Source organism: Scyliorhinus torazame, chromosome 1, assembly GCF_047496885.1.
Source record: "Scyliorhinus torazame isolate Kashiwa2021f chromosome 1, sScyTor2.1, whole genome shotgun sequence".
NCBI lineage: Eukaryota > Metazoa > Chordata > Chondrichthyes > Carcharhiniformes > Scyliorhinidae > Scyliorhinus > Scyliorhinus torazame.
In genome coordinates, this window is record NC_092707.1 from 290,198,586 (window position 1) to 290,222,586 (window position 24,001).

The 24,001-nt window shown below is 46.1% G+C and overlaps 1 protein-coding gene and 1 long non-coding RNA gene across 3 annotated transcripts in view; one reads left to right on the forward strand and one right to left on the reverse strand.

The window, feature by feature from the left end:
- Positions 1-12,400: 12,400 nt before the first annotated feature.
- Positions 12,401-21,077, reverse strand: LOC140422333 (uncharacterized). The gene is made up of 3 exons (XR_011947387.1): positions 20,896-21,077; positions 18,580-18,727; positions 12,401-14,997 (listed from the first exon to the last, which is right to left on the reverse strand). It is a non-coding gene; the product is annotated as an uncharacterized lncRNA (long non-coding RNA).
- Positions 20,737-24,001, forward strand: part of abcb10 (ATP-binding cassette, sub-family B (MDR/TAP), member 10) — a 63,091-nt gene continuing 59,826 nt past the window's right edge. The window contains exons 1-2 of one of the 2 annotated variants that reach the window (XM_072507349.1): positions 20,737-21,300; positions 22,715-22,918. In XM_072507349.1, the coding sequence (XP_072363450.1) occupies positions 20,925-21,300; positions 22,715-22,918 (580 nt within the window). In that variant the 5' untranslated portion in view covers positions 20,737-20,924. The remainder of the gene's footprint in view (positions 21,301-22,714; positions 22,919-24,001) is intronic. The other variant, XM_072507356.1, reaches the window with a different exon arrangement.

Sequence of the window (24,001 nt, forward strand, 5' to 3'; positions counted from 1 at the left end):
CCAATCCACCTAACCTGCACATCTTTGGACTGTGGGAGGAAACCGGAGCACCCGGAAGAAACCCACGCAGACTCGGGGAGAACGTGCAGACTCCTCACCGACAGTGACCCAGCGGGGAATCAAACCTGGGACCCTGGCGCTGTGAAGCCACAGTGCTATCCACTTGTGCTACTGTGCTGCTCTTAAAAACTGCACAAAAGATACCATAATATGTACAGTCTGAACAAGTGTCTTGGAAAGGAAATTGAGTAAGTGGCAAAGGAAGTTTAGATAAGAGCAGCTACCAAAATTGAGTATCTTGTAATTTGTTGTAAAGGTAACACGGACAGGTTGTGGGAATTTGTGCAAGTAGTCGCTTGGTGGTTCAGAATTTGAGTTGTGGGGGGGAAAGGTCATGCTATTGAAGCTTTTTGCCTTGCACTCATTAGGACAGGCACATGAATGCCAATTTTTGAAGGAAACCGTTTTGCTGCATGTGAAAAGAGGGTGTTGATTGGCTGACAAGTCAGCTCTGATCGTGATCTTGCCACAGTGAATGCACCAGGGGAGCCATTGTTCCCCCTTGCTTTTGTTCATTCAAAAAAGTGCAATATTTTGACGTATTCCTTTTGTCTGCAGAGGACAAGTCCCTGCATGTGATTATATGTAGCTTCCAGCAAGTGTCGGTGTTACACTGCGAGTCTGAATGAAATCTTAACTTGTTAATGTAATTCTTAGCACACTCGGTTGCCCAATTGAGGCATTTAACAGGAACTGACAATTGGGAATTATCTGTGTTGTGCGACCAGGACTATGCAGCATTGCAAACATTTCTCTCATGCGGTATAAAATTGTTTTCCTTTTGTTATGTACTCAAGTAACACTATTGGCTGGTGAAATGTCAAGTGTTACACAGTGACGTCAGTGGAGTGTTCTCCGTTTTTGGGAGAGTCCATCACCTTCCCCTGTCGAAGCCACATCTCAATAATGATAATATAATAATAATTGCTTATTGTCACAAGTAAGCTTCAATGAAGTTACTTTGAAAATCCCCTAGTCGCCACATTCCGCTGCCTGTTCGGGGAGGCCTGTACGGGAACTGAACCCGCGCTGCAATAAACCAGATACAATAAATCCTCTACCATGTTTTTACAAACTTAAGGCGTGGCATCTCTACATTTTGTCTTTGCGGCAACAACAAATATATAATAGAAAAGAGAACTGATGACAAATATTCGGGCAATAAATAACTATCGAAGATTTGGGGCCAGAAAGACAAATTGGAGATTTGGGCCATAAATAGGCATTGACGAAGATTTGGAGGTCTTAAGAAAGCAGAATACCCAATTTTGTTTCCAAATTAAGGGGCAATTTAGCATGGCCAATTCACCTACCCTGCACATCTTTTTGGGTTGTGGGGATGAGACCCACCCACACTCGGGGAGAATATGCAAACCACAAGGCCAGTAACCTGGGCCGGCATCGAACCTGGGTCCTCAATGCCGTGAGGCAGCAGTGCTAACCACTGCGCCACCTTGCTGCCCAAGAAAATCATAATTGACACGGGCTGAAAATCATCGAGTTTAGCAAGTATAAAAACAAGTTCAGATCGTAGAGTCGCGTGTTGGTGAGTCAATCGATCAACAGCTGCTCATGCGAACTAAGATTTTTGAAGATTAATTTGGACATAACAGCTCCGGGCGCATATTTTTTAAAGAAAAGAATCAAAATTTCAGGCAAGCTTGCAGCAACACTGTTAATTAGCCAAGCAATGTGAATTTGGTCAAACATTTGACTATACACTTCGAGACAGACAAACTGGTTTGTGGTCTCAGAAATGAAGCTATCCAAAGAAAACTTGTCTGAAGGTGCATTAACCCTGAAAACCGCTGTGGAATTCGCTACTTCCATGGAATTTGCAGGAAAATAGACTTGGTTGATTGGGGTCAGAGCAAATGTTCATTAGATGGAGACTGCTAAAAGCAGGTGTGTGAAAAATCTACCGTGTCATCACGATATTCAAGTGGGACATTCAGGACAATGTTGAAGTAAGGAAAATAAATGCAAAGATTATAGAAAGTAGGCCAGGTTGCCACGGCATGTTGATCACGCGAACCATCACAGAACTGTACCAAGAAAAAGACAGTCAAGTCTGCTGGTCGATGTACCAGTGAAATGACAAAACTAAAGACTCACTCGGGATATTTGTGTCAAGTCAGCTTAAAAAATTTAAGATTGGTGTCTTATCGATTAGAGGAGATCAGCAACTCCTTTGAGTTTATGCACGGTAGCATAGTGGTTAGCGCTAAGGCTTCACAGCGCCAGGTTCAATTCCCTACTGGATCACTGTGCGGAGTCTGCACGTTCTCCCCGTGTCTGCGTAGGTTTCCTCCAGGTGCTCCGGTTTCCTCCCACAGTCCCAAGACGTGCAGGTTAGGTGAATTGACGATGCTAAATTACCCTTAGTGTCCAAAATGGTTAGGAGGGGTTATTGGGCCTCCTTCTGCACTGTATGTTCTATGTAAATGGAACTCTATAAAGATGGAAGTGGATACGGGCACTGCAGTATCATTCATACCTGAGACTATACAGTCAGAAGCTATGTTGTCCTGAGGACATACACTGAAGAGATTGTGCCACTGAATGGATGCATCAAGGTGAATGTGGAAGTTAATGGGCAAAAAGTCAGGGTCCCTCTCCACTTGGCCAAGGAAGCTTTCCAGCATTGTTTGGGAGATCATGGTTCAGGAAAATAAAGCTCAACTGGTCCGTCATGAACCAACTTGTAGATTCTACGAACGATCAACAACCACTTCTGAATCAGTATGCTAAGGTATTTGAAGAATCACTTGGATCCGTGACTGGTGTGGAAGTGAAACTCGAAGATCAAGGCAGAGAGTGTGCCTTAGTGTTTTGTGCGTAGCGTCCCAGTGCCATTGGCCAAAAGTGGAAGAATAACTTGAGAGGTTATTTGCGACAGGAGTAATTGAATCTGTTGCCACCAGTGGTTGGGTGACACCGATTGTGCCTGTGTTAAAGAGGGATGGTTCAGTAAGAATATGTAGGAATTTCAAAACGACAATAAACCCAGTGTTATGTGCTGACCATTATCCTCCACCACCTATTGAGGATTTGAGGCCAGAAATTCAGCAAAATTGATCTCCAGTGTATCTACAGAAGAATGTGGCTGAAGAGTCACAACCGTTACTTACCCTAGTGGCAGATGAAGAAATGTTTCCCATCGGAGACTCCCATTTGGGATAACTTCGGCACCTGCTCTTTTTCAGAGATCCATGGTTCAAATTCCGAGTGGCCTAGATCAGGGTTTTTTTAACTCTGGCTTGTGACCTATGGATGGGTTTCGAAGCGTTTTAAAAACGAGAGATCAAGGTTCTTTACCCAGACGTGTCAACAACTTTCCGCTCATTCAACAATGCAAAGCTCACCGGTGGTGCTACTATTCAAGAGGAAATTGAGAATGCAACTACAACTTTGGAAATTGTCAGGCTACAGCATCTAGCACAAATGGTTAGAAGAGAGCAAAACGAGGGCAGCACGGTGGTGCAGTGGTTAGCACAGTTGCCTCATGCGCCGAGGTCCCAGGTCTGATCCTGGCTCTGGGTCACTGACGGTGTGGAGTTTGCACATTCTCCCCGTGTTTGCGTGGGTTTTGCCCCCACAACCCAAAGATGTGCAGGGTAGGTAGATTGGCTACACTAAATTGTCCCTTAATTGGAAAAAATTAATTCGGTACTCTAAATTTATATTTAAAAAAAAAAAAGAAGAGAGCAAATCGCAAATAGTGTCTTTGATCGTGGAGAATGTGTTTTGACAGAAAATTATACCACATGTAAAAAAAATGGACTTCAGCCATCATTCTAGCCAAGACCGGTCCAATATCTTACACAGTTCAAACAGACAATGAGTTTGATGTTGGCATTCTGACCAGTTGTGAACTTCACCGAGTGAATGTACAGAATCTTCACCAGAAATATTCACATATGCGTGTATGGACAAGGAAATAGCTGAGGAACTAAATAAGTACTTTGCGTCAGTCTTCACAGTGGAAGACATGAGTAATATCCCAACAATTCAGGAGAGTCAGGGGGCAGAGTTGAATATGGTAGCCATCACAATGGAGAAAGTGCTAGAGAAACTAAGAGGTCTAAAAATTGATAAATCTCCGGGCCCAGATCGGCTACATCCTAGAGTTCTAAAGGAGATAGCTGAAGAAACAGTGGAGGCGTTAGTTATGATCTTTCAAAAGTCACTGGAGTCAGGGAAAGTCACAGAGGATTGGAAAATCGCTGTTGTAACCCCCCTGTTCAAGAAGGGAACAAGGAAAAAGATGGAAAATTATAGGCCAATTAGCCTAACCTCGGTTGTTGGCAAGATTCTAGAATCCATTGTTAAGGATGAGATTTCGAAATTCTTAGAAGTGCAGGGTCGGATTAGGACAAGTCAGCATGGATTTAGTAAGGGGAGGTCGTGCCTGACAAACCTATTAGAGTTCTTTGAAGAGATAACAAATAGGTTAGACCAAGGAGAGCCAATGGATGTTATCTATCTTGACTTCCAAAAGGCCTTTGATAAGGTGCCTCACGGGAGACTGCTGAGTAAAATAAGGGCCCATGGTATTCGAGGCAAGGTACTAACATGGATTGACGATTGGCTGTCAGGCAGAAGGCAGAGAGTTGGGATAAAAGGTTCTTTTTCGGAATGGCAACCGGTGACGAGTGGTGTCCCGCAGGGTTCAGTGTTGGGGCCACAGCTGTTCTCTTTATATATTAACGATCTAGATGACGGGACTGGGGGCATTCTGGCTAAGTTTGCCGATGATACAAAGATAGGTGGAGGGGCAGGTAGTATGGAGGAGGTGGGGAGGCTGCAGAAAGATTTAGACAGTTTAGGAGAGTGGTCCAAGAAATGGCTGATGAAATTCAACGTGGGCAAGTGCGAGGTCTTGCACTTTGGAAAAAAGAATAGAGGCATGGACTATTTTCTAAACGGTGACAAAATTCATAATGCTGAAGTGGGAGTCCTAGTCCAGGTTTCTCTAAAGGTAAACTTGCAGGTTGAGTCTAATTAAGAAAGCAAATGCAATGTTGTCATTTATCTCGAGGCTTGGAATATAAAAGCAGGGATGTACTTCTGAAGCTTTATAAAGCATTAGTTAGGCCCCATTTAGAATACTGTGAGCAATCTTGGGCCCCACACCTCAGGAAGGACATACTGGCACTGGAGCGGGTCCAGCGGAGATTCACACGGATGATCCCAGGAATGGTAGGCCTAACATACGGTGAACGTCTGAGGATCCTGGGATTATATTCATTGGAGTTTAGGAGGTTGAGGGGAGATCTAATAGAAACTTACAAGATAATGAATGGCTTAGATAGGGTGGATGTAGGGAAGTTGTTTCCATTAGCAGGGGAGACTAGGACCCAGGGGGCACAGCCTTAGAATAAAAGGGAGTCACTTTAGAACCGAGATGAGGAGACATTTCTTCAGCCAGAGAGTGGTGGATCTGTGGAATTCATTGCCACAGAGGGCGGTGGAGGCCGGGACGTTGAGTGTCTTTAAGACAGAAGTTGATAAATTCTTGATTTCTCGAGGAATTAAGGGCTATGGAGAGAGAGTGGGTAAATGGGGTTGAAATCAGCCATGATTGAATGGCGGAGTGGACTCGATGGGCCGAATGGCCTTACTTCCGCTCCTATGTCTTATGGTCTTATGGTCTCTGCTCCAACAAAAACAACCTAAGCCTGTCCAACCTCTCTTAACTTTAAAAAAAATAAATTTAAAGTAACCAATTCCTTTTTCCCAATTAAGGGGAAATTTAGCATAGCCAATCAACCTACCCTGCACATATTTGCACTGTGGGGTGAGATCCACGCAGACATGGGAGAACGTGCAAACTCCACAAGACAGTGGCCCGGGATTGGACCGTGGTCTTCGGAGCCATGAGGCAGCAGTGCTAACCACTGCGCCACCCTCTCATAACTTAAATGTTCCATCCTAGGCAACATTCTGGTGAATCTCCTCTGCACACCCTCCAGTGCAATTACATCCTATAATGTGGTGACCAGAACGGTACACAATACCCGAGTTGTGGCCTCACCAAAGTTCTATACAACTCCAACATGACCTCTCTGCTTTTGTAATCTATGCGTCAATTGATAAAGGCAAGTGTCCCGGATGCATTTTTCATCACCCTATTTGCCCATCTACCTTCAGAGATTTTAAAAAAAAGTTATTAAAGTTTTCACAAAATATCAACAACAAAATGTAAAAGGAACCTAATAGAATTAAATACAAAACAACCCAGTGCCCCCCTCCCCCCATACATAAATAATATATTAACACCCACCGAAAAACATAGCAAATATATGCACCCCCTCAGATCCCCCAGTGTAGACAAACAAAAATAAATAAAAATAAAATAAAATAAATAAAGTAGAACCCCGGCACCCCCCCCACCCCTGGGTTGCTGCTGCTGACCGTTGTCTACCGTTCTGCCAGGAAGTCCAAGAACGGTTGCACCAATCCCCTTATGGCAAAGTTTCACCCTCTCCAATTTAATAAACCCCACGATATCGTTGATCCAGGATTCCACGCTTGGGGGCCTCACATCCTTCTACTGAAGAAGAATCCTTCGCTGGGCTACCAGGGAGGCAAAGGCCAGAATACCATCCTCTTTCGCCTCCTGCACTCCTGCTCCTCTGCAACCCCAAATATTGCGAGCCCGGTTTGACCCTGGATCCTACCACCCTCGACACCGTCCTCGCAAACTTCCCATCCACAAACAGGTCCCCCAACCTTCTTATCCCTGCCCTGTACCACCCCGAAAACCCTCCAATCTATTCTTCCTGGGACAAACCGGTGGTTCCCCTGTATCGGGGTCCACACCGAGGCCCCCCACTTCCCTCCTGTGCCGCCTCCATTGCCCCCAGATTTTGAGGGCAGCCGCCACCAACGGGCACGTGGTATACCTCATTGGAGGGAGCGGCAGCGGCGCCGTTGCCAGCGCCTCCAGACTCGCACCCTCACAAGACGCCTCTTCCACACTGCACCTTCCCCCTCCATCACCCACTTGCGCACCATCGCCGCATTGGCGGCCCAGTAGTACCCACAGAGGTTGGGCAGCGCCAGGCCCCCCCCCATCCCTACTCCGCTCCAGGACCACCCTTCTCACCCTCGGAGTCCCTCGCCCCCACACAAACCCCGTTATGCTCCTGTTGACCTGCCTAAAGAAGGCCTTCGGGATAAGAATGGGAAGGCACTGGAACAGGAACAAAAGCCTTGGGAGCACCATCATCTTGACTGACTGCACCCTACCCGCCAGGAACAGCGGCAACGCGTCCCACCTCTTAAACTCCTCCTCCATTTGCTCCACCAGCCTCATGAAGTTAAGTCTATGCAGGGCCCCCCAGCTCCTGGCCACCCGGACCCCCAAATACCTGAAGCTCCTCTCCGCCCTTTTTAGTGGGAGCTCGTCAATTCCCCTCTCCTGGTCCCCTGGGTGAACCACAAACAACTCGCTCTTCCCCATGTTGAGCTTGTACCCTGAGAAATCCCCGAACTCCCTGAGGATTCTCATTACCTCCGGCATTCCCCCCCACCGGGTCCGCCACAGAAAGCAGCAAGTCATCCGCATAGAGCGACACCCTATGCTCCTCCCCACCCCGCACCAACCCCCTCCAGTTCCTCGACTCCCTCAGTGCCATAGCCAGGGGTTCAATCGCCAGTGCAAAGAGCAGGGGGGACAGGGCACCCCTGCCTTGTCCCTCGATGCAACCGAAAGTACTCTGACCTCCTCTTGTTTGTGGCGACACTCTCCATCGGGACCTCGTACAACAGCCTAACCCACCTGACGAACCCCTCCCCAAACCCGAACCTCTTCAGCACCTCCCACAAGTATCCCCACTCTACCCTATCGAAGGTCTTACCAGCGTCCATCGCCGCCACTATCTCCGCCTTCCCCTCCCTCGCCGGCATCATAATAACGTTCAGGAGCCTCCGCACATTCGCGTTCAACTGCCTCCCCTTCACAAACCCCGTCTGGTCTTCGTGGATGACCTGCGGCACACAATCCTCAATTCTCGTGCCTATGACCTTCGCTAGCACCTTCATAGAATTTACAGTGCAGAAGGAGGCGATTCGGCCCATCGAGTCTGTACCGGCTCTTGGAAAGAGCACCCTACCCAAGGTCCACACCTCCACCCTATCACCATAACCCAGTAACCTCACCCAACACTAAGGGCAATTTTGGACACTAAGGGCAATTTATCATGTGCAGGTTTGCACATCTTTGGACTGGGAGGAAACCGGAGCAGCTGGAGGAAACCCACGCGCACACAGGGAGAATGTGCAGACTCCGCACAGACAGTGACCCAAGCCGGGGATCGAACCTGGGACCCTGGAGCTGTGAAGTAATTGTGCTAACCACAATGCTACCGTGCTGCCCTTGGCATCTACATTTAACAATGAAATTGGCCTGTAAGACCCACACTGCGGGGATCCTTGTCCTGCTTCAGGATCAAGTAGATCAGTGCCTGGGACATAGTCAGGGGTAATGCCCCCTCCTCCCTTGCCTCATTGAAGGTCCTAACCAGCAACGGGCCCAGCAGGTCCACATATCTTTTGTAAAATTCGACCGGGAAACCGTCCGGCCCTGGTGCCTTCCCCGCCTGCATGCTCCCTATCCCTTTGGCCAGCTCCTCCAACTCAATCGGGGCCCCCAGTCCCGCCACAAGTCCCTTCTCCACCTTCGGGAACTTCAGTTGGTCCAGAAAGCGGCCCATCCCTCCCTCCTCCAGTGGGGGCTCAGACCGATACAGTTCCTCATAAAGGTCCCTGAAGACTCCATTCATGCCAACCCCACTCCGCACCACACACCCTCCCCTATCCTTAACTCCCCTGATCTACCTAGCTGCATCCCGCTTCCGAAGCTGATGCGCCAGCATCCGACTTGCCTTTTCCCATATTCATAAATCGCCCCCTGGGCCTTCCTCCACTGCGCCTCCGCCTTCCTGGTGGTCACCAGGTTGAATTCGGCCTGGAGGCTACGCCTCTCCCTCAACAGTCCCTCCTCCGGCACCTCCGCATACCTCCTATCTACCCTCACCATCTCTCCCACCAGCCTCTCCCTCTGCTCTCTCCTTGTGGGCCCTAATGGAGTTTATCTCCCCTAACCACCGCCTTCAGCGCCTCACACCATCCCCACTCAAACCTCCCCATTATCGTTGGCCTCCAGGTATCTCTCTATGCTTCTTCAGACCCGCTCGCTCACCTCGTCCGCCAACAGTCCCACCACCAAGCGCCACAACGGGCGCTGGTCCCTCTCCTCCCCCACCTCCAGGTCTACCCAATGCGGGGCGTGATCCGAAATGGCTGTCGCCGAGTACCCGGTATCCTCTACTCTCGCAATCAGCGCCCTGCTCATAACAAAAAAGTCAATCCGGAAATAGGCCTTATGAACATGCGAGAAGAATGAAAATTCCCTAGCCCCCGGCCTTGCAAATGTCCAAGGGTCCACCCCTCCCATCTGGTCCATAAACCCCCTCAGCACTTTAGCTGCCGTCGGCCTCCTACCCGTCCTAGACCTGTAGCGATCCAGTGCCGGATCCAACACCGTGTTAAAGTCCCCCCGCCATTATCAGGCCCCCCACTTCCAAGTCCAGGATCCGACCCAACATGCGCTGCATAAAACCCACAATGTCCCAGTTCGGGGCGTACACGTTGATCAGCACCATCCTTTCCCCTCGCAGCTTACCACTTACCATTACGTACCTGCCGCCATTGTCTGCCACAATGCTTGTCGCCTCGAACGACACCCTCTTTCCCACCTAGATCGCCACCCCCCGATTTTTGGCATCCAGCCCCGAATGAAACACCTGGCCCACCCACCCCTTCCTCAATCTTGCCTCGTCTGTCACCTTCAGGTGTGTCTCCTGGAGCATGACCACAGCCGCCTTCAGCCCCTTCAGGTGTGCAAACACCCGGGCCCGCTTAACCGGCCCGTTCAGCCCACTTACGTTCCAGGTTATCAGCCGGATCAGGGGGCTACCCGCCTCCCTCCCCCGCCGACTAGCCATAACCCCTCCTCGGCCAGACACACGCCCGCGCCCCACGTCCGGCCCGTTCCGGCGGCAGACCCCCGTCCCAAGCCCCCTCTACTCGCTCCAGCTCCCCCTTGACCATACCAGCAGCAACCCGGTTCGTCCCCACCCCCCAGCTAGGACCCCTCCTAGCTGCATTGCTCCCGCCATTGCACTCCCGCAAAACAGCTGACCCCGGCCACTCCCGCCTCTCCTTCGACTGCACCCATTGTGGGACTTGCCCTCCCCCTCCATTACCCACCAGCAGGCTCTCCGCCTCCCCCTTCCATCCCAAGCGCGGGAGAAAACCCGCGCTTCCCTGGTCCCGCCCCTCCAGTCTTCAGCGTGGGAAAAAGCCCGCGCTTTCCACCTGCCCGGCCCCGCCTCCTCTGTCGCAGCTCCTTTTACTGGCCCAGTCCCCTCACCCCCGACTCGGGCAACCTCCCCTACTGGCCATCCACCCACTACTCTGTTTACTTGCCCCCCTCCAAGAGCCCACCTGACAGACCCGACCAAATCAGTGCCCACCCACACCGAACCAAAACTAAACAAGAATAAAGAACCCCCCCTCAAAATGTAACACAACAACAATCCCCACACCCAACACTCAGTTTGTGTCCAGCTTCTCGGCCTGAACAAAGGCCCACGCCTCCATCGGGGACTCAAAATTATGGTGCCGGTCCTTGAAGGTGACCCACAGACGCGCCGGCTGCAGCATGCCAAACTTCACCCCCTTCCTGTGCAGCACCGCCTTCGCCCGGTTGTACCCGGCCCTCTTCTTCGCCACCTCCGCGCTCCAGTCCTGATATACTCGAACGTCCGCATTCTCCTACCTGCTGCTCCTCTCTTTCTTGGCCCACCTGAGTACGCACTCCCGATCAGCGAACCGATGAAACCGCACCAACACCGCCCACGGCGGCTTGTTAGCCTTGGGCCTCCTCGCCAGCACTCTATGGTCCCCTTCCAGCTCCAGGGGCCCCTGGAAGGACCCCGCTCCCATCAGTGAGTTTAACATGGTGACCACATAGGCCCCCACGTCCGACCCCACCAGCCCCTCCGGGAGGCCCAGGATTCTTCCGCCTCGACCGATTCTCCATCTCCTCGAACCGTTCCTGCCATTTCTTGTGGAGCGCCTCGTGCGCCTCCACTTTTACCGTTAGGCCCAAGATCTCGTTTTCGTTATCCGAGATCTTTTGTCGGACCTCGCGGATCCCCACCCCCTGGGCCGTCTGGGTCTCCAGCAGCTTATCAATAGAAGCCTTCATCGGCTCCAGCAGGTCTGCTTTGAGCTCTGTGAAGCAGCGCTGGATAACCTCGTGCTGCTCCTGCGCCCACTGCATCCACGCTGCCTGGTCCCCGCCCACCGCCATCTTGCTCTTCTTCCCTCGCACTTTCTTTGGCTTCACCGCCACTTTTTTAGTCGCCCCCTCCTGATCCAAGCCATACACTGTCGGGGGAATGTTGCAGTCTTCTTCCCACACCGGGAAATGTCGAAAAAATGCCGTTGGGGCCCCTGAAAAGAGCCCAAAAGTCCGTTCCAAGAGAGAGCTGCCGAACGTGCAACTTAGCTCTGCATAGCCGCAACTGGAAGTCTCCCTTCAGAGATCTATGGTCAAAAATGCCAAGGTCCCTTTGTTCCTCAGAACTTCCCAGTGTCGTGCCTTTCACTGAATACTTGTCAAATTACTCCTTCCCAATAAATTCCACCTGCCACTTATCTGCCCATTTGGCCATCCCATCTCTATCTTCCTGTAACCCAAGACACTCGACCTCCCTGTTAACCACCCGCCTAATCTTGGTGTCATCCACAAACTTACTGATTCGATCCCCCAAATAGTCATCAATGTCATTCATATAAATGACGAATAATAGGGGACCCAGCACCTGTTATACATTACTGGACACTGGCTTCCAGTTACTAAAGCAGCTTTCTGTCATCACGCTCTGTTTCCTACAATGTCACGTGTTATGTAGTAACGTCAACAGAGTTTTGCGGGCTTTGTGCTTTGTGTGGGGGGGGGGGGGGGGGGGGGGGGGGGGGGGGTGCTCACCATCTTACCCTTTGTGATGAATGTAGGAATTTCAGATGTATGTATTTGGGACAGTAAGGGTTAAAAGCCTGGGTTGCTGTGTAAGTGTATCTGTAATTGTCTTTTTAAAAAATCCTGGTTTAAAGACAGCCATTTTGGCTACAAGGGATAATTAAAGCATCGTAGAAGTTGCGCTAATGGAATTTTAATATGAAGAAGGTTCCTGATGAGATCTACCATGTGGAATTAGTGAGGTATTGCGACACTAAAGCTCAGTAGAAATTTGAATTAAACTTCTCGGATGCAAACAAGAATCTTTATTGCCTCTATTTGATTACAATTAGGAGAAACTTAAATCTATTCTCAATAAAGTCCAACTACCAAAAGGACTTAAAGAGAAGTAACTTATACACAATTTAACTTTCAAAATAATACAGAAATGGTTTCTTGCTTACGGCAAAACAGCTTGCATTTACTTCAAGAGTTAGAGTGGAAAAGTGAAAAAATGAAAAATAGAGATAGTGAATAGTTAGATCAAAGTATAGGATGATCCCCGAATAAAGATGACCGTACGGACCATCATGTTTATAGGAAATCTTATCTGTCTTGAGCCATCTATCTACACCTCTATGTCGTCCTAATTGGTTTGGGTTAGAATCAAATGTATTTGATTCGATGGTTAGCTGTCAATCTTTAATGTGCAACATAAGTTCTGAATGTTTCATGTTTGAATATTTGTGTATGTTATAGAATGTGATTCTGTGCTATTATCAAGACTAGTTTCTACTGGTTTTCTGCTGACTTCGCTTTATCCACATTATGAACAATGGTGCCTTCATGTTGCTATGGTGTCTGCTTCGTCCTTGATCAGATTACTGGTACAGCTCATTTCTTAATGTCAAACTGTCTTTGAAAATATGTTTGTTAGAACAATAGCTTTTTCATCTTTGCTTAGTAAAAATGTTGTTTTAATCTCCAATTAGTTTATGCATGTGTCAGGCTTTTTGTGTCTCTGTTGAAGCTGTGTTTTATCATAACCTGAGGTTATGAGTGCTGAAATCCTTAATTTAAAATGGTTATTAAAACTGGGGCTTAATATTTACACTAAATAGCCTTTTACCTATCAGATCTATCAGGAAATAGTCGATTACTATCAGTCCGCGCTTTTGATTAATCGAAAGACCAAGTGAGATATATCGCAATAAGATAAATAATATAATAAATGCAATAGGATAGGTAAAAGCTCAAAGAAGAACTCATTCATATTGTCATTGCAGTTTTAAACAATAGAGTGGGCAAGCATTGCATTACAAGCATTTCAGCAAAAATTATTATTATTCTTAAAGAATCATTATTACAAAATAACAATTAATTGAATTTGACTCTACTGATTCAGTATTAATCTATTAGCTATATGTTAACAATACAGTCAAATAATTGATTGATCAGTAACATTTCAACAATATTGCATTTCTATTTCATCTAATGGTGGTGCAGTGGGGTTGGTGTGAATCATTCTGACTGTTGGGCCCTTGCATTTAGTGAATAGTTGTTTAATGTGCACAATACACTGGTATGTTATGTAAATGATGAATCCTGCTACACAGGAGAAAAAGATTATTCTTACTGTGGACATTCCAGTGTGCCCCAACCACCCGCAAGTTTCTCCCAGATAGAGATATCTGGGGTGGATCAAGTTTCTTGATTTCCTTTTGGATATGAGATCTTTACCTTCCTGTGAGTTATCTGGAATGAAAGTGTAACACTCCGCACCAATCAGGGTGCAGGTGCCACCTTTTTCGGCTAGCACATAGTCGAGTGCCATTCGAATTTGTAATGCCACGGTTCGAATTGCTTTCATTTCATCAGAGATTTTATCTAGGGCAGTGGTGGTGTAATCGGCTACGTTTTGTATGATGGTTGTTATTTTATTCAATTCATTGGCCACCCTTACTTCCCAATAGAAAGGAACAATTCTAGCATAAATTGCATCTCGTGAAGGCGAGTGTTCGCACAAACAACATCAGCTCGACGTACTTTTCTCTCCACCGTGGGACTAGGCAGGGATGTCCTATGTCCCCCCTGCTGTTTGCACTCGCGATTGAGCCATTGGCCATCGCATTAAGAAGTTCGGGGGTATGGAAAGGAATAGTGCGGGGGGGATAGAGCATAGGGTGTCCTTATATGCCGATGACTTGCTGTTATACGTGTCGGAACCGAGTGTGTCGATAGGGGGAATATTGGAGCTGCTTAGATTGTTTGGGTCTTTCTCTGGGTACAAATTAAATTTAGACAAGAGTGTAGCCATCGGGGTTGGCTACTTACAACAAGAAACATGGACGTTCGCAAAGCCTCAAGGGAAATGTGGACAATGCAAGATTCAGGCAGGCACCGAGCCTGAATGTATATTTGTGAGCAAATAATCCAGACAGCATCTAAACCCCCAACCGATTAGCATTTTGATGGCCCATCTCCGTAAGACATAAGATTGATACTCAGATAACCGATACAAGCCCAGACATTTCGAAGCATAAACAACAGGGTCAATGACCGCTTAGGACACGCCAAGCCATCAAGGCACCCGCCCCTTTATTGGCTCAGATCGAAGACAGTGATCGAGAACTGCCCAATTAATTGGGTCCAAACCTAAGGACTGCCCAAAAGAGCACAAAACTCCCCAAGGATAAAGAGAGAGACCACCATGTGTTCAACCTCTTTTGGACCTGGCGCTCCGGCAACGTCCATCTCCAATCGTAGCACCGTCAGAAGCAAGTTCAAGTTAAACGCTCGCTACCAGACGGATGAGCCCAGCTGAGCAGCAGTTACTTCTCCAGACCCAGTAGATCCAGATTCGAACAAAGGCCACTGTTCCTCTGACCTAAGCCGGGTGCCTGAAGTTAAGTACAGGTTGTCATAGTTGTTAGGTGTAGTTTGACTAGTAGTGTTTATGTTGCATGTGTAAGTTAATCTTGTGTGTAAATAAAGTACCATTGATCTTGAACTAACTAACTGGTTGTTTGGCTCTTTGATCGATACCCGGTTGAACCTTGTGGTGGTATCATTTGATACCTGGCGACTCTGAAAGCAATATAATATCAATATCTAAAGAAAGAGGGGCAATCTTATTTTTTAAATTTCTTTTTTAAATTATTTTTTTTCAAATTTTTATCAAAACATAATTTTTTGCATAATAATTAACAACATTTAACATAACAAAATAAATGGAATTCCAACAGGTCCCCCTGCCACGCCAGGGCACAGGGTGGAGAGGTTTCTCTCCAATCCATCAGGATCCACCTTCGGGCGATCAACGAGGCAAAGGCTACAACATCTGCCTCCGCACTCGTTTCCAATCCTTTCTGGTTCGACACCCCGAATATGGCCACCCGGGGGCCCGGGTCCAGTTTCACGTGAACCACTTTAGAAATTACCCTAAAAACCTCCTTCCAGTAATCCTCTAGCTTTGGACAGGACCAAAACATATGAACGTGATTAGCGCCCCCCCCCCCCCCCCCCCCCACCCCCACCCCCGCAACGTTCACACACATCTTCCACTCCCTCAAAGAATCGGCTCATCCTCGCCCTCGTGAGGTGTGCTCTGTATACCACCTTCAGCTGTATCAGCCCCAACCTTGCCCACAAGGTGGAGGCATTCACTCTCTGGAGCACCTCACACCAGAACCCCTCCTCCATATCCTCTCCCAACTCTTCCTCCCACTTTGCTTTGATCCCTGCCAGTGGTGACTTCTCCTCTTCCAAAATAGTCCCGTAAACCGCTGACACTACCCCCTTCTCCAATCCCCCTGTCGTCAGCACCTCCTCCAGCAAAGTGGAGGCCCGCTCCCCCGGGAACCTCTGTATCTCCTTTCTACAGATCTTAATACTTATACTCGCGCTTCACATGTGATGCGTGGATCCAACTTTTCTTTCCTTAGTATTGCTTAAAACATTGATATACTGATTAAAAATTGATATCATGATTACATAATTCAGTAATAAACAATTAATAATAATAATTTCATGTATACAAATAAAATGATTATACAGTAAAATAACTGAAGTTGAGTATATGATTTAGTAATAAATGGTAAAATGATTATCAAAATTGATTATGTAACTTAGTAATAAATTATTAATAATAATTCACTAATAAATGAATAATAATACAGTAAATAATAGTTCAACAGAAACTTTCCATTTTGATATTATTGGTTAGTGGTGCATATGAATTAATACGAACCATGTTGATTGGTGGGGCACTATGGGTAGGTATGCATTAGCCAAAGTATCTGATCAGCATCATTAGTACGTAAATGATAAGTCCAAATATGCAAAATAGGAAAATGTCCCTGAATGATGTTAATTCCTGTGCCACCCAACCAATTGGAAAGCCAACCCCAAAGAGTGTAATCAAAGGGTTGGTCAAGTTTTTTTTTAAACTTTGCATTGGATGTGAATTGCCAACTCTTTGACATCTTCTGGATTATACACAAAAGCCTGTTGAAAGGGTTAATTTTCCTGCAGAGACAAAAAGGGGCGTATAGCTTGGAATGATGCCATTCGCACCTTTCTCAAACTTTTTTTAAATTATATATGTCACTCAAATGGACTGGGAGTAAAAGTTGGATTGCTGCCAAATTTCCGTTATCAATTGTCTTAAAACAGTGTGCTCGTGAAACATAGATTTGCTTTTAATCAGAGTTGTGTTTTTTTAAAAAAAACAGCTTCCACATTGTCTGAAGGTATAATTTCCAGGCTAATTTTAAACATTTATTTAAAAATATCAAACACAATAACTTATTGAATATGACTGAACCAATTTTGCGCTGAATGAACTTGGTTTTCTGTAGATAAATTTGTTGACTCTGTTAAAGAAAGCACAGCTAACAAGATTTGTTAATTTCTTAAAATTAATAAAGCAACATTCAAAATAATGACAGTTTTCTCAAGTTAACATTTCTTGGCAACTTTTTAACGATATGTGACTTGGGGCGTATCCCTGTAGCCAGGAGGTGGGCCTTCATTGTAGGAGACCAGTTTGTAATCATGAAATCTGAAACTCACAAAATGGCCGTCTTCAACATGAGAAAGGAATTTCATATCTCTTCTGGAATTCTTTTTCGAAGTGAGTACAGGGGTCGGATTTGTTGTTAACGGAGGAGGAGAAGCAACGATTTTAGCAGTTGCGGTTTCGGACTGGGACTGAGGTCTGAGTAGGATCAAGTTTAAAGCTGCAGACAGTTCTGGTTTTAAACCAGTGACAAAATTGGTTTTAGATGATAGATTTAAATGGTTTAAAACCCAGGCTGTTGTCTTTATCACTTCAACTCTAAGCTGTTTGGTTCTTAATGGGTTAAGTTGTATTACACTTTGTTTGCCACTAGGCTTGTTGCTCAACTGAACAGGCTTTTCTTGTTTAAAAAGCTTACAGTCTATTTAAGCTGCCATGAGCGGCTTTTGGATTGGGGCAGCAGAGTAAGATAATGATTTGTTCTGCGGTAAAAGTGTCCTTGAACCTAGAATGGACAGATAGTTCATTTGGCCAGACTCCCCCTGTAGAACTTCAATCAGTGTATTCATTGTTTTCATGTCAGTAGCAGCTTGCAATAATGCAGGATCTGATCTAGTTACCGCTGGTACATCTTGGGCCTGAGTTAAAATCATTTCAACTCTTCCCGTTGGTGGCGCTGTTAATTTGTCTGTCAGTAATTTGTTATGACATTTCATGGTGTCCATGTCACTTTCCAAAATACATTTTTCCTCAAGTAACTGTCAATGTTGACTTTTAAGACCATCATTTTCTGATATTAACTGTTGAAGTTTGGATTCTGAGTCAGTATTTTTCTTTTGGAGTTCATCAATTTGTAATAGTAATAGCTGAGTTCTGCATTTTGAGTGTGCCAATAGTGTTTCAGTTTGATCAGATTTCTCGAGCTTAGATTTTCCAGCTCGCAATTGGTTAATGACTGCCACTAGTTTCTTTTTGGCAGTTTTAAGTTCGCAATTGTGTTTTGTGTTTGTGACTGTTTCTTGCTGCTTATGGAGCTGTGCCATTACTACATAGGTTTCTTTTTGGTCAATCGTGTGTTTATTTTTTCCAAAACATTTTTGATGATGTATTCAATTTTTGTGGATACTTTAGACAATCCAAATTGTCTATAAATCAAAGACCTAAGATCACCCAATATATCATCAACAGAGACATCCGGCACAGTGCGACCTCCCTTGGACGTTGTGGGAAGTAGTTCTCTACCATTTGAAGGTTCTGAATCTATTTTAGGAGTCATGTCCGCCATAAACTCAGCCTTACACCCAATTTTTTGGTCGTCAACTATGTTTTTGTGCAATCTTTGTACACTACCGCGACTATTCACTATCCAGTCCCGTTTTATTTTAGTTTCTATGGCCGGCACCCGATCGAATAATACAGTCTGAAAAAGGTCCTTTTAATGGGTGAAAAAGATGTTTCTTACACCAGTCTAGCCGTTTTTCTTTGGGTCTTCCGTCCTTCTGGTCTTCCTTCGGTCTTCTGATTTCCTCCGACTCTGCGCTCCTTCCCTCCTGCCATACTGCGCCAAATTGATGAGCTCTACCATTCGGAATTAGTGAGGTCTTGCGATACTAAAACTCAATGGAAATTTAAATTAAACGTCTCAGATGCAAACAAGAATCTTTATTGCCTCTATTTGATTACAATTAGGAGAAACTTAAATCTATTCTCAATAAGGTCCAGTTAGCAAAAGGACTTAAAGAGAAGTAACTTGTACACAATTTAACTTTCAAAATAATACTGTAATGGTTTCTTGCTTACGGCAAAACAGCTTGCGTTTACTTCAAGAGTTAGAGTGGAAAAGTGAAAAAATGAAAAATAGAGATAGTGAATAGTTAGATCAAAGTATAGGATGATCCCCGAATAAAGATGACCGTACGGACCATCATGTTTATAGGAAATCTTATCTGTCTTGAGCCATCTATCTACACCTCTATGTCGTCCTAATTGGTTTGGGTTAGAATCAAATGTATTTGATTCGATGGTTAGCTGTCAATCTTTAATGTGCAACATAAGTTCTGAATGTTTCATGTTTGAATATTTGTGTATGTTATAGAATGTGATTCTGTGCTATTATCAAGACTAGTTTCTACTGGTTTTCTGCTGACTTCGCTTTATCCACATTATGAACAATGGTGCCTTCATGTTGCTATGGTATCTGCTTCGTCCTTGATCAGATTACTGGTACAGCTCATTTCTTAATGTCAAACTGTCTTTGAAAATATGTTTGTTAGAACAATAGCTTTTTCATCTTTGCTTAGTAAAAATGTTGTTTTAATCTCCAATTAGTTTATGCATGTGTCAGGCTTTTTGTGTCTCTGTTGAAGCTGTGTTTTATCATAACCTGAGATTATGAGTGCTGAAATCCTTAATTTAAAATGGGTATTAAAACTGGGGCTTAATATTTACACTAAATAGCCTTTTATCTATCAGGAAATAGTCGATTACTATCAGTTCCCTGGGCAATAGATAGTGACATTGTGTTTCGCTTAGTAAGATGATGTAGTTAATGGGAGGAGTCAGGGGCTGAAGCAGTCAGATGTTGAGTTTTCAATTTTGATACTCAATTTTAGATGAGGCAAAAATCTGCAGGCTACTTCCTGACTGGATTTCTCTCACTCCAATCAGATTTTAAAGACATCTCTATTAAGCAAGTATTCCTGGGTCTGCTAACTGTATTTAATAGTGGATTTTGACCTGAGATGGGTGTTGTTTGAGTGGAGATAAAGATAGCAGTTAGTAATTATTGTTGTATCGTATTGTTAAGCATTGTTTAACTGGTAAGCCATTGATTTTCTGATATTAAAGTTAGTAACAAAGTTTCTTTTAATATACCATATCCCTATTTGTACGTGGAATCATTCCTGGAGCGAAGTATCCTTTCCTCACATTTTTATAAATTAAATATTGGGGTTTCTGTGTTATCCTAGCGTCTGATCCGGGATCGTAATACCCTGCAGAAGCAACAATTTCATGTGCAAATGGCTGATTTTCATTGCTCAGTTCCAAGCTTAGTGGGTATTGAAAAATATTTGAGGTGCACCTTAATGTGTATGGGAGGGCAGAATGTAGTTTCCTGCTCTTCACTAAACACTATTTTCCAATTTAGCATGCTGTTTGATTAAAAATTGCAAGTGGACCAGGTGCCTCTCTGAAAATTGGAAAATGTGGGAATTTGGTTTCAAAAACTTAAGACCAAATATTTATTGTGAGAAACCCGAGAACTGGTGGGGAGCCATACTTGATTGGAAGTTGCGTGGGAGAACCAACAAAAACTTATCATTTTTAAATGTGTGCACATTCATTTACTTGGAACCTATAACCATGATCTTGAAGGATAAAACTTGCCGTGTCCATAAGAAATTATGTGTGGCAGACCACTCTTGTCTCAGTTCTTAAACTTATTAGAAATTACTCCTCGTAGACAGCAGGGTGTAAGAAGTGAGGAACAAGAACCCACGAAGACGACATATAACTTGCAACTGAATTTGTGGGGAAAGTTTGTAATTTGTGCCGGAGGGTGGATCGTTCACTGCGACCGAGATGAGTTGTTGAAGGTTGTGTGATATTTTGCCCACTGCATTGGGGGCGGTGCAAACTCTATCCTCAGCAATAAAAGGAGCAACAGGAAACACTGGGGACCTTTGGTATGAATTGAGTTGGGGAACCAGTTCCAGAGTTAGTCGGGAAGTAGAGCAATGCTCAAAACTGGGACTCGGCACCCTGAAACCTAACTTACTCGGATTTTTATTATTGTAGTTGGAACGAATGACTTCCCGCATGCTGCAGCTTGGCCGAGCCGGCCTGGGGAGATGTAGTTTGCAGGCGGCCGCCAGGACCTTGCTGCTGAGCCAGGCACGGTGCTGCTGCTGGTCGGGGCGCGCGGCCCGCGGATCCGGACCTGAACCCGGCGGCGGTAACCATAGCAACCAGGCCCGGGCGGCGCCTCAGCACAGGAACAGTTCCGGGACAGCGGGGAAACGGCCTCTGGCACCGAGTCCCGGGACCACAGCTGGCCCCGAGCCCCGACAACAGCTCGACACTGGGCGGGAGAGTGAGCAGAGCCGGGCCGCTACCGGGACCGCACAGACCGACGCCAGGAGGCTGTTGACTTTGGCCTATCCGGAGCGGTGGCCGCTCTCAGGTAAGAACTGAGCCCCGGGGAGCGGAATCGGGCCCAGGATCTCGGTAATAGTGTCCGCAACCTAATCGCCCCAGACCGGTGGGCGAAGAGTGGTGAGTTCCCCCAGCCACCTGACCTTTTAGACGGTAACAACTAATTTTGGCATGGTCAATCCACCTAACTGCACATGAGTAGCACAGTGGTTAGCACTGTTGCCTCACAGCACCAGGGTTCCGGGTTCGATTCCCGCTTGGGACACTGTGTGGTGTCTGCTTGTCCTCCCCGTGTCTGTGTGAGTTTCCTCCCACAAATACTGAAAAAGGTGCTGTTAAATCATTTGGACGTTCTGAATTTTCCCTCAGTGTACCCGAACAAGCACTGGAATGTGGTGACTAGGGGATTTTCACAGTAACTTGATTGCAGTGTTAATGTCAGCCTACTTGTGACAATAATAAAGATTGTTATTATATTTGGTATGTGGGAGGAAACCGGAGGAAACTCGTGCAGACACTGGGACAACGTGCAAACTCCACACAATCCCCCAGGGTCAGAATTGAACCCGAGTCCCTGGCGCTGTGAAGCAGCAGTGCTAACCACTGCCTCCCCCCCCCCCCCCCCCCTGTCATTGTCCCCCCTCCATCGTCAGCCCCCCCCCCCCCCCCGGGTCTTCAGCACCCTTACCACCGCCCCCTCCCTCTTTCGCATGAGACTTTAAACTGAAGACTTTCGGACTGCTCAGCTGGATATAAAAGATCCCTTGGTACTATTCTGATGTGGAGTTGGTTATTATGCACAGTGTCCTGGACAATATATATCCCTCCAATCAACATTGTGCGATCTTACTGTTTCCAATTGGCTGCCCGATTATGACACTGGTCATTGGCTGTAAAGCTCCTGCGATATCCAGTTGACAAGTAAGGTGCTATATAAATGCAAGTCTTCACCCCGTTCACTGTTTTCAATTCACTTTCAAGAAAGCCAATGACTAAAACCTCACATCATGTACATATTTTTGCACAAGCCAATTGGAAAATGCCAATGGAATAGTGTGCCCATGTTATGTTCTTTATCTCCAGCCATGCTGTTCCGAAGCGATACTCTTGAGAGGTTGTAAGCCAGCATTTATTTGTATTCGTTATTCTTTGTATATCACAAATGACAGGAACAGCATTTCTCCGTGCCCTGTAACTTTTCAGTTTTAGTCACCTGATGTCCAGTTCCAAAGGCTGAAAATGGAAACTTAAGAGCACTAAAAATATTGCTAGTATAATTCTGGTTGAGGTGTTGAATTTAGGGTGTTGGTTCCTGGCCCTGATCTGCAGGCAGTTCTCGGTAATGAACTGTCAGTTAGTCCAATTCCTTATCTTAGCAGCTCAGTTGACCTGCCCTTGTGTCACTCTGATATCTACAGGTTTGCATTGTTTTCTCTCCACAGCTGCTGTGGGCTTCCTGGGTGTGTCCAGCTTGGTGACCATGTCTGCACCGTTCTTTCTGGGGAAGGTTATCGATACCATTTACATGAATCCTTCAGGAGGGGATGTGGCTGGGAGCCTGACCTCGCTCTGTGCCATATTGAGTGGTGTTTTTATATGTGGAGCTGCTGCCAATGCTGCTCGTGTCTACCTCATGCAGGTCTCAGGTGAACAAAAGGGCACTTTGTTGTACATTTGTTGTGTAGGTAAATGCAGCAGACATTTTGCACAGCAAAGTTTGACAAGCTTATATAGAATTTAGAGTTATATAGAATTTACAGCACAGAAATACATAATTCAGCCCATCTGGTACTAAAAACATATGCTGGAAATCTGAAATCCAAACCGGAAATGCTGGGGGAACTCTGGGTTAACAAGTGAAGCCAAGGGCGGCACGGTGGTGCAGTGGTTAGCACTGCTGCCTCATGGCACCGAGGACCCGGGTCACTACAGTGTGGAGTTTGCACGTTCTCCCCATGGGTCTCACCCCCTCAACCCAAAGATATGCATGGTAAGTTGATTGGCCACTCTAAATGGGGAGGCGATGGCATAGTGGTATTGTCACTGGACTAGTAATCCAGAGACCCAGGATAATGATTTGGGGGACCCAGGTTCGAATCCCATCACGGCAGGTGGCAACAGCACCTCCTCCACAATAGTCCTCAACACCAGAGCCCCGCAAGGATGTGTGCTCAGTCCTCTACTGTACTCCCTATACACCCATGACTGTGTGGCAAGATTTAACTCCAACTCAATCTATAAGTTTACGGATGATACGACTGTGGTGGGCTGCATCTCAAACAATGACTAATCAGTCTACAGGAGGGAGATAAATCACTTGGTTGCATGGTGTACCGAAAACAACCTCTCTCTAAATGTTGGAAAGACCAAGGAACTGATCATCAATTTCAGTAAGTGCAGCACGACACACACTCCCGTCAGCATCAATGACTCGGAAGTGGAGATGGTTGATAGCTTTAAGTTCCTGGGGGGTCATCATCACCAACAGTCCCGGTCCACTCATGTTGATGCAACAGTCAAGAAAGCCCAACAACATCTCTACTTCCTGCGGAAGCTAAAGAAATTTGGCATGTCTGCATCGACTCTCTCAAACTTCTACAGAAGTGCGATAGAGAGCATCCTATCCGGCTGCATCACAGCCTGGTATGGCAAGTGCTCAGTCCAAGATCGCAAGAAACTGCAGACTGTGGTGAACTCAGCCCAACGCATCACACAAACTTGCCACCCCC